The sequence below is a fragment of the Neopelma chrysocephalum genome, unplaced genomic scaffold, assembly GCF_003984885.1.
Source record: "Neopelma chrysocephalum unplaced genomic scaffold, ASM398488v2 Primary Assembly neopelma1_44, whole genome shotgun sequence".
Classification (NCBI taxonomy): Eukaryota; Metazoa; Chordata; class Aves; order Passeriformes; family Pipridae; genus Neopelma; species Neopelma chrysocephalum.
This window is the reverse complement of record NW_020897703.1, coordinates 7,299,035-7,313,090: the sequence shown is the minus strand read 5'-3', so window position 1 is coordinate 7,313,090 and position 14,056 is coordinate 7,299,035. Positions and strand designations below refer to the sequence as shown.

Sequence of the window (14,056 nt, the reverse complement as noted above, 5' to 3'; positions counted from 1 at the left end):
GCCCGGCAGATCCACGTTAAATGACTGCATGTGAGCTCCTATTCTACATTAATCTACCTGGGAAGATCCCTGATTTTTATTTTTCTCTTTTTTTTTTAAATGGAAGATTAGACAAGGAAAGCCTGACTGAAAAGAAGACATGTCTTAAGGCACTCGTGATGTTAGTAGCCACTAGTGTGGCACATGCCTAAAGCACTTGGTGTTTTCTAAAAAAAGAAAAAGAAAGTCCTTCTGATATACAGTGTAATCTCCCTGAAATCCCTTAATTGAATCTTCTAAAGTCCTGAAGATACAGTGAGGGAGAAAGAGAGAGAAAAAAAGATACAGAGAGATTAAAGCAGCTTTTCTGGTCAGTCCAAGAGTGACTGAGTCTCCTTCTGTATCTCTTTCTTCATCTATTCAAGGCCTCATTCACTTCCCATGTGCCTCCCACTGACAGTATTGCTGCTCAAGCACACTGTGCATGAATTGCCATAATGTTTTATTTTGTTATAATTGGTTTCTTTAAACCAGGGCTTTGACACCCACTGTCTCATGCCATTACCAAGGGCATTCTGTAAATTGCAGCATCCAAAAGACATAGGGTTTTTTTTCCTTTCTCCCCAATAGACAAGCAACATCTGTGTGAATTCACATTATTTCCTAATAGACAAAAATTGAACTTAAATGCAGTGTACATCAAGATAATAAATGACTCTTGTTAGAGGAAGTTACTGAATAGAGCTCTATTCTCTCAGCGTGACATCTTTCTTTAGGGCAAATACTCTGAATGTTGTTATTATAAGGAGGCATTATAACAAAGGTGCCCATAGTGTGAATGTAGTTCAGTGGGACAGAGAGCACTGTGCTGTTAGGGCTGGTCAGAGAGCTGGATGGGAACTTGTGCACCACTCCCTTGTTGCTGTTCATTACACTAGAGCGGAGTTATGCAGTGGGGATGTTGGTTTTGCACAGGCAGAAATGCCACACTTTCTGTGCATAGCCAGCTTTGGTCAACTTTCAGGGAAAAAACCCAATAGGTTTATGTCTAATACAAAGCCTTCAATCTGCTAGGCAGGCATCTTCCTCAAACTCTGCAGACATTTCTGGGAGACTGTCTGGAGGGAAAGATAACAGGTAGTGGGGGAGAAAAGACAGGACTCTTTAGACTGGCTTAGCAGCTGGAAGCCATTAGAATTTAGCAGGGTTTTCCTCCTTGGAGATATCTTTAAGCAATTAAATTAGCAGCAGGCCTAGGGAAGTAAACAACCTAAAAAGTCCCATTTCCCTGGACTACTCTCCAGACTTAGGCCATTGGAGTGCCTGATAAGCTGCAGAGCTCTGGAAGGAGATACAGCCTGGGAAGAGCTGGGGCTTTGCTGTTTGTAAACTTAGCCAGCCCTCTTCTTGCACATTCTTCAGCCTGCTGCACTCCCACCCTTTCCCAGCCTTCGACTATGCACAGCAGTTAAGAAAAGTCCTGGTGGGACAGATACAGACAGAAGATTAGCTGGTCTGAAGAAAGGGTGAAGCAGCAATACCATCTACGGATGTAAAGTTGCCCAGAATAAGGAAAGTCTCCTGCAACTTCATGAGCTGCATGCTGTCCACGAGTAAGTCAGGACTGGGTTGCTGGAAGTGGGCTTGGGCTGGTGCAGAAGTGAGCCAGAAGGCAGATGAACCCTAGGGCCCAGCTACACATGCAGGCCAGCCCAAAAGGGCCAGTGGGGCCTCTGTGAAGCCCTCATGTTCTCCTGCTTTCTGCCTGCTCTCAAATACTTCTCTCCCTTCAGCTCTGCTATCGTGCAACTTGTTTCCTGTGATTCCCAACCACATTAAGATTTTGGGGTAGAGTTCATAAGGTAACAGACACAGTCCTTCTCCTGTGTGAAATGCAGACTGCATCTGACACATTTTCTTTGAGAAGAAGAACAATGTATCACAGAAATAATGAAAATCTCAAACACCTTTCTATCTCCAGATCCATTGAGAAACCCTTTAATGCCACATTTTGCTACCAAGGCCAAAGTAATTGATGGTGCAGTTGTGGATCCATTTTTTCTTCACAAAGCTATTGCTGTAGAGAGCTACTACTAACTCAACTGGCTGCATAGATACAAGTGCATTAAGCAAAGGTGTTCTGTTGCAAGACCTGAAAATGCTTCATACATGTTACCAAACGAGATGTACATCTCTCATGAATATTATCAGATGAGGTTTATATCAATCCATAACTGAGATGTAGTGACATCATTCCCAAAAACTTCTGTAAACCCAGCAGTAAAAACTCCCCACTGCTCACCCATTTTCTGCTCACAGGTGTTAATTCCTCTACTTACAACTGTACCTACTGTAACTTTGGTTGACTTAATTCAGATAAAGATGATTTTTCCCAGGGGGCCCCAGATGCTTGGAAATTGGTCAGTACCAGATATCTATATCAGAAGAATAATCTGTAGCTCCAAGCAACACATCAGGAGGACGGTACCAGAGTGTCACCACTTCAGAGGAGTATGTCTGTCTGGGGATGGACTGGGCACGAGCGAGGCCTGCAAAAAAACCCAAACAAAAAACTGCTGTGTTAGGACAGTTCTTCTACCTGTACAGTGCATAGATGACAATAATTGGAAACAGGACATTATTTTATCTCGGATCTTTAAACACAAATAATCCCAAGCAATTGACAAAGAAAGTGTGTCTGGAATATACCTCTGGGGCAGAGCAGATCAAGCAATATGCTGTGTTTTGTAGGGCTTTATAATTTGTGACTGCAGCAGCCATCCCAAACCAATGCCAAGAAAGCCTTTTGGTTCAGCACGTTGCTGTGGACTCTACACATTACATTATTTTCTGAACAGAGAGGGCTTGGTTCTCTGTTCTCTTGAACCAGTTTTACGTGGCAGTAATTGCTCTGACTTAAATGAGGTTAATCCCTGCACCTCTCAGTATAAATATAAGAAAGGCTGGACTGACCACAGAAATAGTTTCCTGAAGTTCAGTAAAAGGTTATGCTTCCATGCCTTAATTGGCTGTGGATACAGATCTATATGCATGCTAAAGCTTTGGTCTGAGCAGATATATTAGCAGTATCCAAACTGTGACTCACCAAAGTCGGCTAATTTAAGCTCACCGAGGCAACTGATGAGCAAGTTCTGGGGTTTCAGATCCCGGTGAAGAATGTGTTGTTGGTGGATGTAAGCCAGGCCGCGCAAAAGCTGGAACATGAAGAGCTGGAAAAAGCCAACAAAGAACTGAAATGATTTGGTGTGACTTTGCATTGATATATTAACTCTGAACTTTAGGAGAACCCTGGAACAAAGCAGAGACAAAGCAAGTAAGAAACCAGTAAAAATTTCCAAAATGAGTAGAGCTGGCTGAGGAGGAGAAAACTGTGGTGGGTTATGACTGCCCTACAGCTTTCTGAGGTTTTCAGGGTGGAATATTTGGACAGGAGGGCAGTTTTACAGTCCCTAAATGCACATTTTGGAAATTTAACTTCTTTTTAGAAATGGACTATTGATTGCAGGAGCAAGATCTGCTTGTCAAAACACAGACCCAGCTTTCAGAACAGCAGCTATGCTTATTTCAGGGTTCAAGACAAAGACACACACCCAAACAAGACGAAGGCTTAAGGAGCTGAAGCTTTGTCCCTTTGAGTGAGATGGCACCAGCTGAGGGAGCTCTGTGGCTGCTGTACGTGCTGCCAGTGGAGCAGGGAACTGACTGACCTGTCAATGGGAACAGTTGGCTCCAAGCTGGTAGAAAGCATCAGGACCTGCTTTAGACAGATATTAGCAAATAAGACATGATGAATGAATGAATCGAGCAAGAAAGCAGAAAAATCAGCAAGAAATTAAGGCAAGAAATAAATATCTAACTCCCACCATCATGGCAATGTGAATAAGCCTGGGGTAAAGTTGGTCTGAAGCAAGGTGTGAAGTTGGACAGTGGAGAGAAGCAAAACACAGCAAAAGTAATTAGATTTCGCCAGAGAAAAAATATTTTTCACCAGAAGTTTAATCTGAAGAGGAGGAAAAACAGTGACACCCATAGGTCATTTTTGTACCAGAAAGGTGTCCCTGTAACATTCTGCACACTTGCATCATATTCCATAGGAATCACTCAGAATAAAAACAAACAATGTTTGCCAGCAAAAATGAAGCAAGCTAGATGACCCTCCTGAAGGAGCAGTAAATAATTTTGCAGTTTGGTTCCTGCTGACAATGAGGATTCCGGACAGGAAAGCAGAGCAGCTGGCTAGTGTTTACTCACAGAAATGCCAGTGAGTACATATTACAGCCATGTGCTCCATGTGCTTTACGAGCCTGTCTGGTAGCAGAACCCTCGAGATCTGTGCCAAAACTCCAACACTGCATCTTGGACGTATCTGAGCTTTAAGGATGTTTAAAATCTGAGGCCCCAAGAAATTTTATTAGAATTGGTGTTGCTTAACAACTATCTGGAAAAAGATGTGAACAAGGTGGCAACATTTGAAGATGACAGAAGCACTTAGATTAGTTGTGATAAGAAGTGACAGTGAGGAACTTCAGAGAGATCTGACAAAGCCAGATGAATAGGCAGTTTGATAAGATACAAAGTTATTGTTGACAGCTGTAAGATAAATTAACTGAAGCCGCTCGGGAAAAGGACCCAGGCATTCACTGAGGACATCTGCCTGAAACCTTAAGCCAATGTGCAGCAACGATCCTGAAAGTTAATTAAATGTGAAGATGCATACAAAGGAGAGTAGGAGACTATTATAACATCAATCTATAAAGTAGTGGTACATCTTTGGCTGTGTTCAAATCCAGTCAACTAATCCCAAAAGCTATAGTAGAAACAAAAGGGATTTAAATGACTGCAAATATGAAGATAGTTCTAGATGAGGAGAGAGCGAGATTTGAGAGTTTTTAATTAGAGAGATGAATAATGTGTTGTAATGATAAGAGGATACAAATTTGTATAGAGACAGATTTCCTTGCCACAAGATGTCATTGTGCACAGAAGCTGAATGTCCGCTTGCAGGCTCAGAAAACTGGGAGAGGGGCTAACTGAATAAAGGCTTGGAGACTGAGAGGGAGGTTGTTACATCTTTATCAAAGGCATCTTTTCTCCAAAGTTTTTGTCACATATGTAAAAATATATACAACAGTAAGCAATTTATAGGGAACATACATAGTGTAAAATAACACTTCCTCATGCTTCAAGGAATACTAGTCTTCTAAGGAACTTACCATAACATTGCACGAATGGAGTCCTCCAGGATGCTGGCCCATGTACTGTGCTAGATCTGTGTGCTAAATAAAGGAGGAGAACTTAAGGCAAAGCTACTGGTGTAAAATGCTTCTACCAACAATGCCTCTTCTGTAAATGGAAAAAATTGCAACCACTACAAAGGTGTCTCTTTCACCTTGGTGAGCATCTAATCTGGTGCAGCACACAAGGATGTGCTTCAGCGCTGGGTCAAATGAGGGACCTGACTGATCTGTTATCTCACCCCAGCAGTTTAGGACCTGAAGCTGCTAGTTAACAGAAGTCATACTTGTCCCAGAATTAATCATAAAACTGCAGTAAGAAGTCATAGCTTCTGTATTTTCTTTATAATTTGGATGATAGCTATCAGCAAAAGCAACAGAAGTAGCAAGACTCATGTGGAGAATTTTATTGGCATCCTGCTCTCCTCATGAGAGCAACCCACAGCTTGGTCACGGTGACCACTGGGGTCAGTGCCAAGTCTGACCCCAGCTGGGATGTGAGCTCATATCATTATTTCCTATCCTTGCTGTGGCTCAAGAACAGTACTTTTATTGTGTTGGCAAGGCAGAAATGAAGGTAAATAGTGTCTGCCACCCCAGTGGACACAACACGTGGAATCATTTTTGCATACAGCTGTCGTATATACAGAAAGAAAAGAGTAAGCCTGTGTGTCTTGAAGGCAGGAGACCAAGAAGGAAAATCAATCATTGCACTAAAGGATTACAACTTTGTAATCCTTAATTACAACTTTCTTTGTAGATGTCTCATAATGCAGTAAATTCATTATGCAGCCGCTTCCCAGTACTTCCCAGTATGAGCTCCACAGGAAGCGAGAAAAACATCAACTCACCATGTACTCAAGGACAAATGTTAGTGTCTCCTTGGTCTGGATAATGTCATGAAGCAGTACAATGTTGGCATGTTTCAAACACTTGAGAAGAGAAGCTGGGAAAACACAAAAGGAAGATCAACTTAACCACCGCTGCTGGAAGTGGAAGGACATAGTGCAGAGAACAAGGCAGTGAAAGTTAAAAACTGGGGAGTAATAGTCCAGACTTGGAAGTTCTGTAAGAAGTGGCAGATACTGAGTCTGAAGGAGGATGGAACAGGTCCTTAGAGAAGGAAGCATCAGTGCTCCAGGCTTGGCAGGAACCCATCCTTCTCTCACAGGTGGGATCTTGCCTCTGTCAGAAATAGCAGTTCGCAGTTCCCAGCTGTCATAAGCTGAGGAGAAGTAATTTCTTCAAGGTAAATGCTGAGAGGCAGAAGCTGGAAGCTCCCAGAGCCAGAATGCAGCAGCCCCCAGCCTGTCACTGAGCTTCTCCCATCCACCTCCTGGCATGTGCCCCCAGCAGGGCCCTTAGGAGAGAATTTTGGGAAAAGCTGAGTTTCTACCAGTTTCCAGCTTCACAATAACAGGGTGTAAAAATCTGCCAAAAGAAATCACTGTATATGTAAGCTGAATTCTGAATTTTAGTTCTGTGCATATTGATTACTGTTTTTGATTTAAAACTCTAAGAACAGAGATTATGAAATTTCTGAGTGAATAGTAACCTGTTCATATTTATACAATTTGGCACACTTTTTTCTTTCAGCCTAATTGTCTAAAGGCATTATTGCAACTGTGTGTCCCTGGTCTCTAGGTCCTGACATGCCTTTGCCAAGCCTGAGCACATCTAGGGTGTGGTGATGGAGGGGGCAGCACATGGAAGAGTCTCTGCCTCTGTATAGTTCACAGAGCACTGACTTATGCTAATACAAAAGCTACAGTCTTCCAAGCCTTTCAGACATGCCTTAGGTTTGTCATGGTAGAGCTGGCTCCAGCCAGCACACTCATGAAAGCAGCTCAGCAAAAAGTCTCAAAGATAGTCTTTATGGGGGAAGAGCATGCACAGCTTCATCATTTGCTACCTTAGGTGTGGGACAATAGTTCCAGTAGCTCTGTGCAGAAGAGGGATGTGGAGAAGAAGTGGAGCTGGGTTTGCTTTGCCTGTAGGTTCCTGGCACTATTGAAGAATCCCACCCAGCTGTTCACAGAAGCAAACACAAACTGCACAGACAGAAGCCCCAAAGCTCAACAAAAACAAGTGCCCCTGACTCCAGATTTTAATTCAACTTCTGACATGGCAGAATAGTCTCAGAGCTGTCCCAGACTTACCTTTTCCTGCCGATTAAAACCAAATTAGTTTACTGTCAGACCACACAGTCCTACAAATTTCATTCAGATAAGGCCTGGGCTTACAATCTTGTTTCTGCTGAATTAGCTGAAACACAATACAGAGCTTGGGCCAGACGTGGAAGACAGAATGAGTTTTGCTCACAAAAAGCTGCTTTTTTGTTTTTCAAATGATCTGAAAAAGATATTTGAAGATTTTCATGCTGGCAGAGCAAATTTATACTGGATTAGCACTTTGCCTTTTGTGACCATAACAATTTTCTAAAAGCCCTACTGCTAGAGATAAACTGTATGGCACAGCTGTGTCCCAAGCCCTATGTCAGTACTGAGACCATTGAGCAATCAAGGATGCCTAATTCAGCACAACTACTGGAAAGAGCACAGATTGTAAATTAAGTCTCGCACAGGGCTTAGTGCTGCTGCAGCTAAACTGCCTCTACTACTTATGCTAGTCCATTTAGCTACCCCCAGTATGTGCACCTAATTGCCTATTAACCTAGTAAAGATACTATGGATAGGTCCCATCAGCTCAGAAAGGGTCTGCTAACCTGGCTCTGTGATACCTCAAAATCTCATATGACCAGAGCTATTGCTCCAGAGGAGCAGTACAGAGGGTCCACAGTAACAGAGAGAATTCGGGCCTCTGGGAACTGCTCCTCACTTGGTTGCTTCTACAACCCCCTGCTGGGGTGTCAGGTGCTACTGCCTGAACTGAGCTTTAAGCATTTTGTCTCTGTGGGGCTTCCTGGGGTGAAGCGTCTCTTTGTCAGGGGAGTGCATTCCTCCGGGGGAGCAGAGAATGCGCCGCGTTAATAAATCTTGTGCTTTGTTTTTGCTACTGACTTACATTGTAAATTTGAGGTGTCAGATGCTGTGAAGCTCAGCAGTACACAAAAGACCTATTTAAAGTGGACCCTTCATAGGATCACCCTTGTTTTCTCCCATAATGAATGAAGTTAAGACTCTCAGCCTGTCCAGTAGAGCATGTTAAAGGGCTGCTGATCTTTAGTGCATCATTAGTTCAATGTAGATAAAGCTTTTAGGGCTTATTTTACTGGTGGGCTACAAGTGTAAACTCAAAGCAAAAGCACCACAGCAAATGAATGTACAGGAAACTGTAACACAAGCCATTCTGTAAATAGGCATATTTAGGTATCTCTCTGCTCTCACCCAGAGTTGGACTAAGGATTTTGTAAACCTTCTTGTCTCAATTACACTACTATAAACCTGGAGTGGATTCAGTGACCTCTCTCGTTATTCTGAGTTGACTTGTATGAGAGCCCTGTGCTAGGGCTGCTCTGTGAAAGCTGGCACATCTGGTCCCTCACTTTCCATCCCCGTGGTGACAAGATCAACCCTAGTTTTGAACTGCAGCAAGAAAAAAACCCCAAAATATGTGTGACCTCTTACATTGATAGCTTTCACTAATAGCAGACAACAGGCCAGCCCAAAGGTTGCATATTTCTGTGTAAGGAAGATCCAGATTATGATCCTCTTGGGATTGCACAGCAGATGAAAACAGAAGCCTTTGTGAACTCGGTCTGCAGGGACATGTAAATATATTCAGCCAAAATCAAGCACTTAAGCAAAAGCATTTCTTTCTCAAAGAAATTGTGCAAGTTGCAGACATTTTGCCCAGTGCTCTACAAAGTCAACTGATAAAAAGAATTTCTCACTGGGCTGAAATGATAGATATTATTAAACACCAGTTTTATTGAAAGTATTTCTCTTCAGGCTGGGATCTGTGGTGCTCTACGTATCAGCCAGGAAAGCGGCACAGCTGTGATAACAGCAAGCAGAGATCCTGGTGCAAAGGGCACTTCCAGTCCACAACTGCCCAACGTAAAAGCAGCAAAACCTGTGTAGTTTCTAGTGGAAGTGAGAAAGCAACCACAAAGCAGGTGGCAGGCAGGGTAAGAGGGCCCTTACACTGCTAGAAAGGACATGCTCTGGCTGCAGCTGGCACTTTCCTTATCACAAGTGTGGATGCATCTGTCACAAGGGCATATACCAGAGGTTCCTCCTCTGTCCATCACATGCCTACCCCGCCCAGCACAAAGACCTCCTCCATGAGGGAAAAGGAAACCAAGAGGTTTGGGAGAAGGACAGCTGGTACACCGAGTAGGCAAGAAAGGACCAAGAAAGGCATCACACGGAGCTTTTTCAGGTTAAAACAAATGCACTTCAAGGATGATGTTCCTCAATGTCTTACCTTCTCGAATGGCTGTAAAGGGCACTCCCTCCTCTGTCTCCAGCCTGATCACTTTCAATGCCACCAACTGGCCGTTGATCCTGTCAGGTCACAGTGGAAGGTCACACGAAGCACCTCAGTGCTTGGCATGACAGCATTAACAGTCTCCTGGGGTGCTCCACACTTACCCTAGCAACATTTCCAGGGCTCACACACCCACCCAGACCAAGCTCAGAAAGGAATTACAAACCTCCTCTGTCTTGTCTCCATGAGCAGCGAGCTGGGAGCCAGCCCACCTGGCTAGAGTAGTGACGGGGTATTGCTAGAGCATGGCTTTGAGCAGTGTTCCTAGACTGCCCTCTCACAGCTTTCCTGCCCCTGTGTGATGGCAGCATGGCCTCACCCCCAATTTTTCCACCATGCAGAGATCCCTCACGTCAAGGAAAACCTTTGCTCCCTCCCTGGTTCAGCCAGACAATCTCCTGACACACTGCTGTGGACCAAAGTGTCTTCATGGAGCCTCCATGGCTGTAGCGGAGGAGTTCCCTGAAAAATTGGGGTGGGACTTTGCAAATATCCTGGTTAAAGGCAAAGCAGGACCTTTGATTTGCCTTTATCTTATATAAGAGGTGTTTTCACTAGGCACTGAGAAGGCAAAAATGCTCACCTGCTGATCCCCTTGTACACAGTTGCACAGGATCCTTCACACAGCTTCTCTAGATGTACATAGGATGTGGCAGCTCCAAATGGGATGCCTTGTCTCTGCTTCATGAAGAAATTGGTGTGTGTTTTAGATTGCTGGGTAGAACAAGAAGCTACTAGCATGTCATTCAGTAATTAAATACTGATTCATGGCTGGAATAATCACAGGATGAAATATCTCCTGTCTGGCTTTGTGAACGCTGCACACTCACCCATTTGAACCTCTCCACAACATCCTGCTCCTGGGAAGGATCAGTGTAACTCCAAGGCCTCTGTGTCCTGCACCTCCAACTCTGGAGGGTGCGGAGCTGCGGGGACTGCAGTGAGGATAGAAAAAGGGATTCTCTGGTTACATCTGACTGCTGGCATAAGAAAAGGTGACAAACTAGGTCACTGGCAAACCACCATTTTACTGATGTGATTCTTTTTTTTCCCCATGACTGCAATGGCTTTGAGCATTTCACATAATTTTCATCTCTGTCTTCACCAGTCATAGATCTCCAGTACTGTTTCTCAGCTCCATCTGTAAGGGGAGCAACTGTCTGTGTATTCCTGTGTTGCTAAATTGAAGCACTCACTCAGAACACATAAACAACTGCAGAGGCTGCTTCTACTGGCATAATTCTAAATTCATGTTATTCCCCCTTACCCTTGATTTATTCATCTCTAGATAACAAGCTTTTAGGGCAGGGACTAAAAACCAAGTGCAGGAGTGAAATTTCAGGAAGTTTACATTTAGACATTTTTCTCCTCCTTAACCCCCTTGCCCCCTTCCTTGCCATTGTATAATTTACAGAGCCTGTTAATTTGGCCCATACAGCATAGCAGTGCCATACCCTACACAACTATAAAAAAGGTAGTAATGAATGGCAGGCAGGCTGCAAGCTCCTCCTGAGCAGCTATATTGAATGGGTGTCTGCATTAAAATTTGACTCATATGCAACATAGGATTTGTAATCTATGGCATGCTGCCTCCTCCCTCCTTGTTTTACAATCCCTCATTGGCACAGAGCTCACTGGAGTGCAATCTGCTTTCCCTGTTCATCACATCAAAGGCATTTATTGTCATCTGAGGTATGGATTCTTTCAGTAGCTTCACAAGCCTGAAGCTGCAAAATTTGATGCTGTCTGGTTAGAAGCAAATGTGACTATTCTGCACTCCCACAAGTGGAAGAACCCAGGCTTAACCCATCTCAAGGCAGAAGTATCATGGTGTGATATTAAATACCTCTGCTGTAGTCGCTTCTTCTGTGTGCTGAAGGCCTTGGAGATGTTGGGAGCCCCTTCTCTCTGAACAGCAGCTGCAGCATCCTGGTCTGACAGCACTTACACACAGCATGTCTCCCATGTTGTCCTGTTTCAATTAAAATGTATCTCTTTTTTCTCCTTTGCTCCTCCTCATCCCTCTGTGTCTGTAATAACAGTTCATATGACCCGCATGAGGTCTCTGCCTCAAGTAGTCTTGTGATTTCTGCAGTTTTCCTTTGAAAGTCCAAATTCACCACTGGAGTAGCTCCATTGATTTCAGCCTTCCAAAAACAGCCAACATTTTTTCATACCTGAAGCTGAAGAATTAAGTAGTAAAAACAAACTTTCTGCTTGTACATATTTCTTTCAGTTAAGCAGCTCTCAGTGTAATATGTTGGACAATGAAGTGATAGGTCTCACAGAGGAACAGACCTTGACCTCCCTCCAGGCCTATAGCAGTTCTATAGCAGCCTGTTCTAGGCTTCAGGCTTTAGCCATTGGGCTCTAAGTTGAGCTCTCTGAGAAGTGTGGCTGAGCTGTGCTTTCTGCAGGAGCTGCACAGTGACTGTCCTTGCTTTGGCATTTACGTCAGCACGGGGACCTGTCTGCCCCCATTGTCTAGGGGATGGCACGAGCTGACAGAAAATAGTCTTGTCCACATGTCAAAATAGCCAGAGCAAACTGAATAATCCAGCCCAAAATAGGTTTCATCAATTATGTACTGAGCAAGGAACACACAGTGGACTTACCCTGGATGTGGACAGACAAAAGTCCCTTTCTTTCAGTCCCCCATGAGTAGGACTCACTGAGCAACTTCCTAGGACTGGCACCCAACCCACACAGAGAAAATGCTGACAAGGGTGAGGGTGTAGGCATCATAATGTGGTATTTTTATGGTGATCCCTTAGATCCTTCAGTTTTCATTAGAATGCATCATGTGAAATCTTCCCTTTGCTTCACTGTTTTGATGTCTAAGAATAAAACTCTTTCCTTGAGCAAAAGGATTTTTTGAAGCAAAAATGTCCTGGGAAGGCAGGAACAATTTCTGTGTCTCGTTGCAGGCAAATTGCCAGCCTTTGCATGGCTAGAAGAACACACCTGGAAGGCTCGATTGCTTTCATAGAATGTTCTTTTACCCTCCCCAGTTAACCATAATTTGCTAAATAGCTATCATCATGGACTTTGGTCTTCTCTTTATTTTCCACATATTCTTTGAGCCATCGGAATACAGTAGAATTTGGATGTGCTGTCCAGGCATGAGAAAGATTGTCTAGATGCAACATACTCAGTAACAAATTGGTTGTGCAAGCGTTGTTTGTACATCTGCACAAAGGCTCTTATTCTGGAAAACTTTTTTTTTTGTTATGACCAAATAATACTTGCATTTTAATAGAATGCAGACATAAATCCACAAAAAACAGACAATATAAAATATACATATTAATTAATATGAAGATTATAAGTTTTAATTTTGTGTTAGGGAATAGAGGGGAAATATTCTGTTCTGAAGAGAAGTCATTCAACTTTTGCTGGTTAGCAAGAGCTGATAAATGAAGAAAGCATGGTAATAGCTGGTGGCTGTGGTTATTGAAAAAAATATGGAGTAATCATTCCAGTTAGTGGACGAAACACTCTAACAGAAATGTTTAATAGCTATACTTAGAAAATGTAAGAATTTATAAAGGAGAGCCTATACCTGTCTTCAGAATCATGATTTTTAAATGAAGGCTTCAGGTAACGTAAGAAATAGTCTACTGAGAGCTGACATGACATTTAAAGTACGTTTTACAAAACTTGTTTGAGTAGAAACATGTGTATAGTGTGCATGTACCTATATAGATGTGTATATATATATATATATATATAGTATGTGTATATACCCATATATATATATATACACATATATACATATAAATAGTGTGAATATACCCATATAGGTGTATATATAGTGCTGTATATACAGGTGTATACGTGTATGTAGCGTGTATATACACATATAGGTGTATTTACCTCTATGTATTTTAACCGTATTCTGTGAAATTTATGCAAGCAGAAAAACATGCATAGCTGTGTGTGCAATTTGTACAAACCGATGTGCTGACACACCTATTAAGGCCGGCTTGTCCCGAGGGGAGGCTGTAGATCGGCCCCTCGGGAAGCTGTGGTGCCCCCGGTTACAGCAGTAACTGAGCAGGTGGGTTTGCGGAGCCGTTCCCGCTTCTGACCCGCCGCCCGTGGGGACCATTCCGGGCTCTCCGTTTGCGCCTCGAGCTCCCCGGGACACGCACCCACGTGCCGCTCCCGTCTCTGCCTCTTTTGTCCCGGGCGGGGACCCGTCGGCGCGCGTGCCGGCGCTGGCCCCGCCCCCCGCGCGCCCCGCGCCCCCGCGTGAGTCAGCTGAGCGCGCGGGGCGGCGCGAGAGCGGGGCCGGGGTGGCATCTGTGAGGGGGCACTGCGGGAGAGCCGGGCCGGGAGGGGCGGCACAGGTGAGGGGGCACTGCGGG

The 14,056-nt window shown here is 43.8% G+C and overlaps 2 protein-coding genes across 3 annotated transcripts in view; one reads left to right on the top strand and one right to left on the bottom strand.

Moving 5' to 3' along the window:
• The window catches only part of CDK15 (cyclin dependent kinase 15), a 37,918-nt gene extending 26,143 nt beyond the window's left edge, over window positions 1-11,775 (bottom strand). Inside the window, exons 1-8 of the mRNA XM_027678275.1 lie at window positions 11,533-11,775; window positions 10,517-10,621; window positions 10,270-10,367; window positions 9,624-9,703; window positions 6,086-6,180; window positions 5,214-5,276; window positions 3,086-3,209; window positions 2,408-2,528 (exon numbers count right to left, since the gene is read on the bottom strand). Of these exons, the coding sequence (XP_027534076.1) occupies window positions 2,408-2,528; window positions 3,086-3,209; window positions 5,214-5,276; window positions 6,086-6,180; window positions 9,624-9,703; window positions 10,270-10,367; window positions 10,517-10,621; window positions 11,533-11,652 (806 nt within the window). The 5' untranslated portion in view covers window positions 11,653-11,775. The remainder of the gene's footprint in view (window positions 1-2,407; window positions 2,529-3,085; window positions 3,210-5,213; window positions 5,277-6,085; window positions 6,181-9,623; window positions 9,704-10,269; window positions 10,368-10,516; window positions 10,622-11,532) is intronic.
• Window positions 11,776-13,961: 2,186 nt separating this feature from the next.
• ALS2 (ALS2, alsin Rho guanine nucleotide exchange factor) overlaps window positions 13,962-14,056 on the top strand; it is a 38,197-nt gene continuing 38,102 nt past the window's right edge. For both annotated transcript variants that reach the window (XM_027678259.1, XM_027678256.1), the window contains exon 1: window positions 13,962-14,038. The gene's annotated coding sequence lies outside the window, so the exon portion shown is untranslated. The remainder of the gene's footprint in view (window positions 14,039-14,056) is intronic.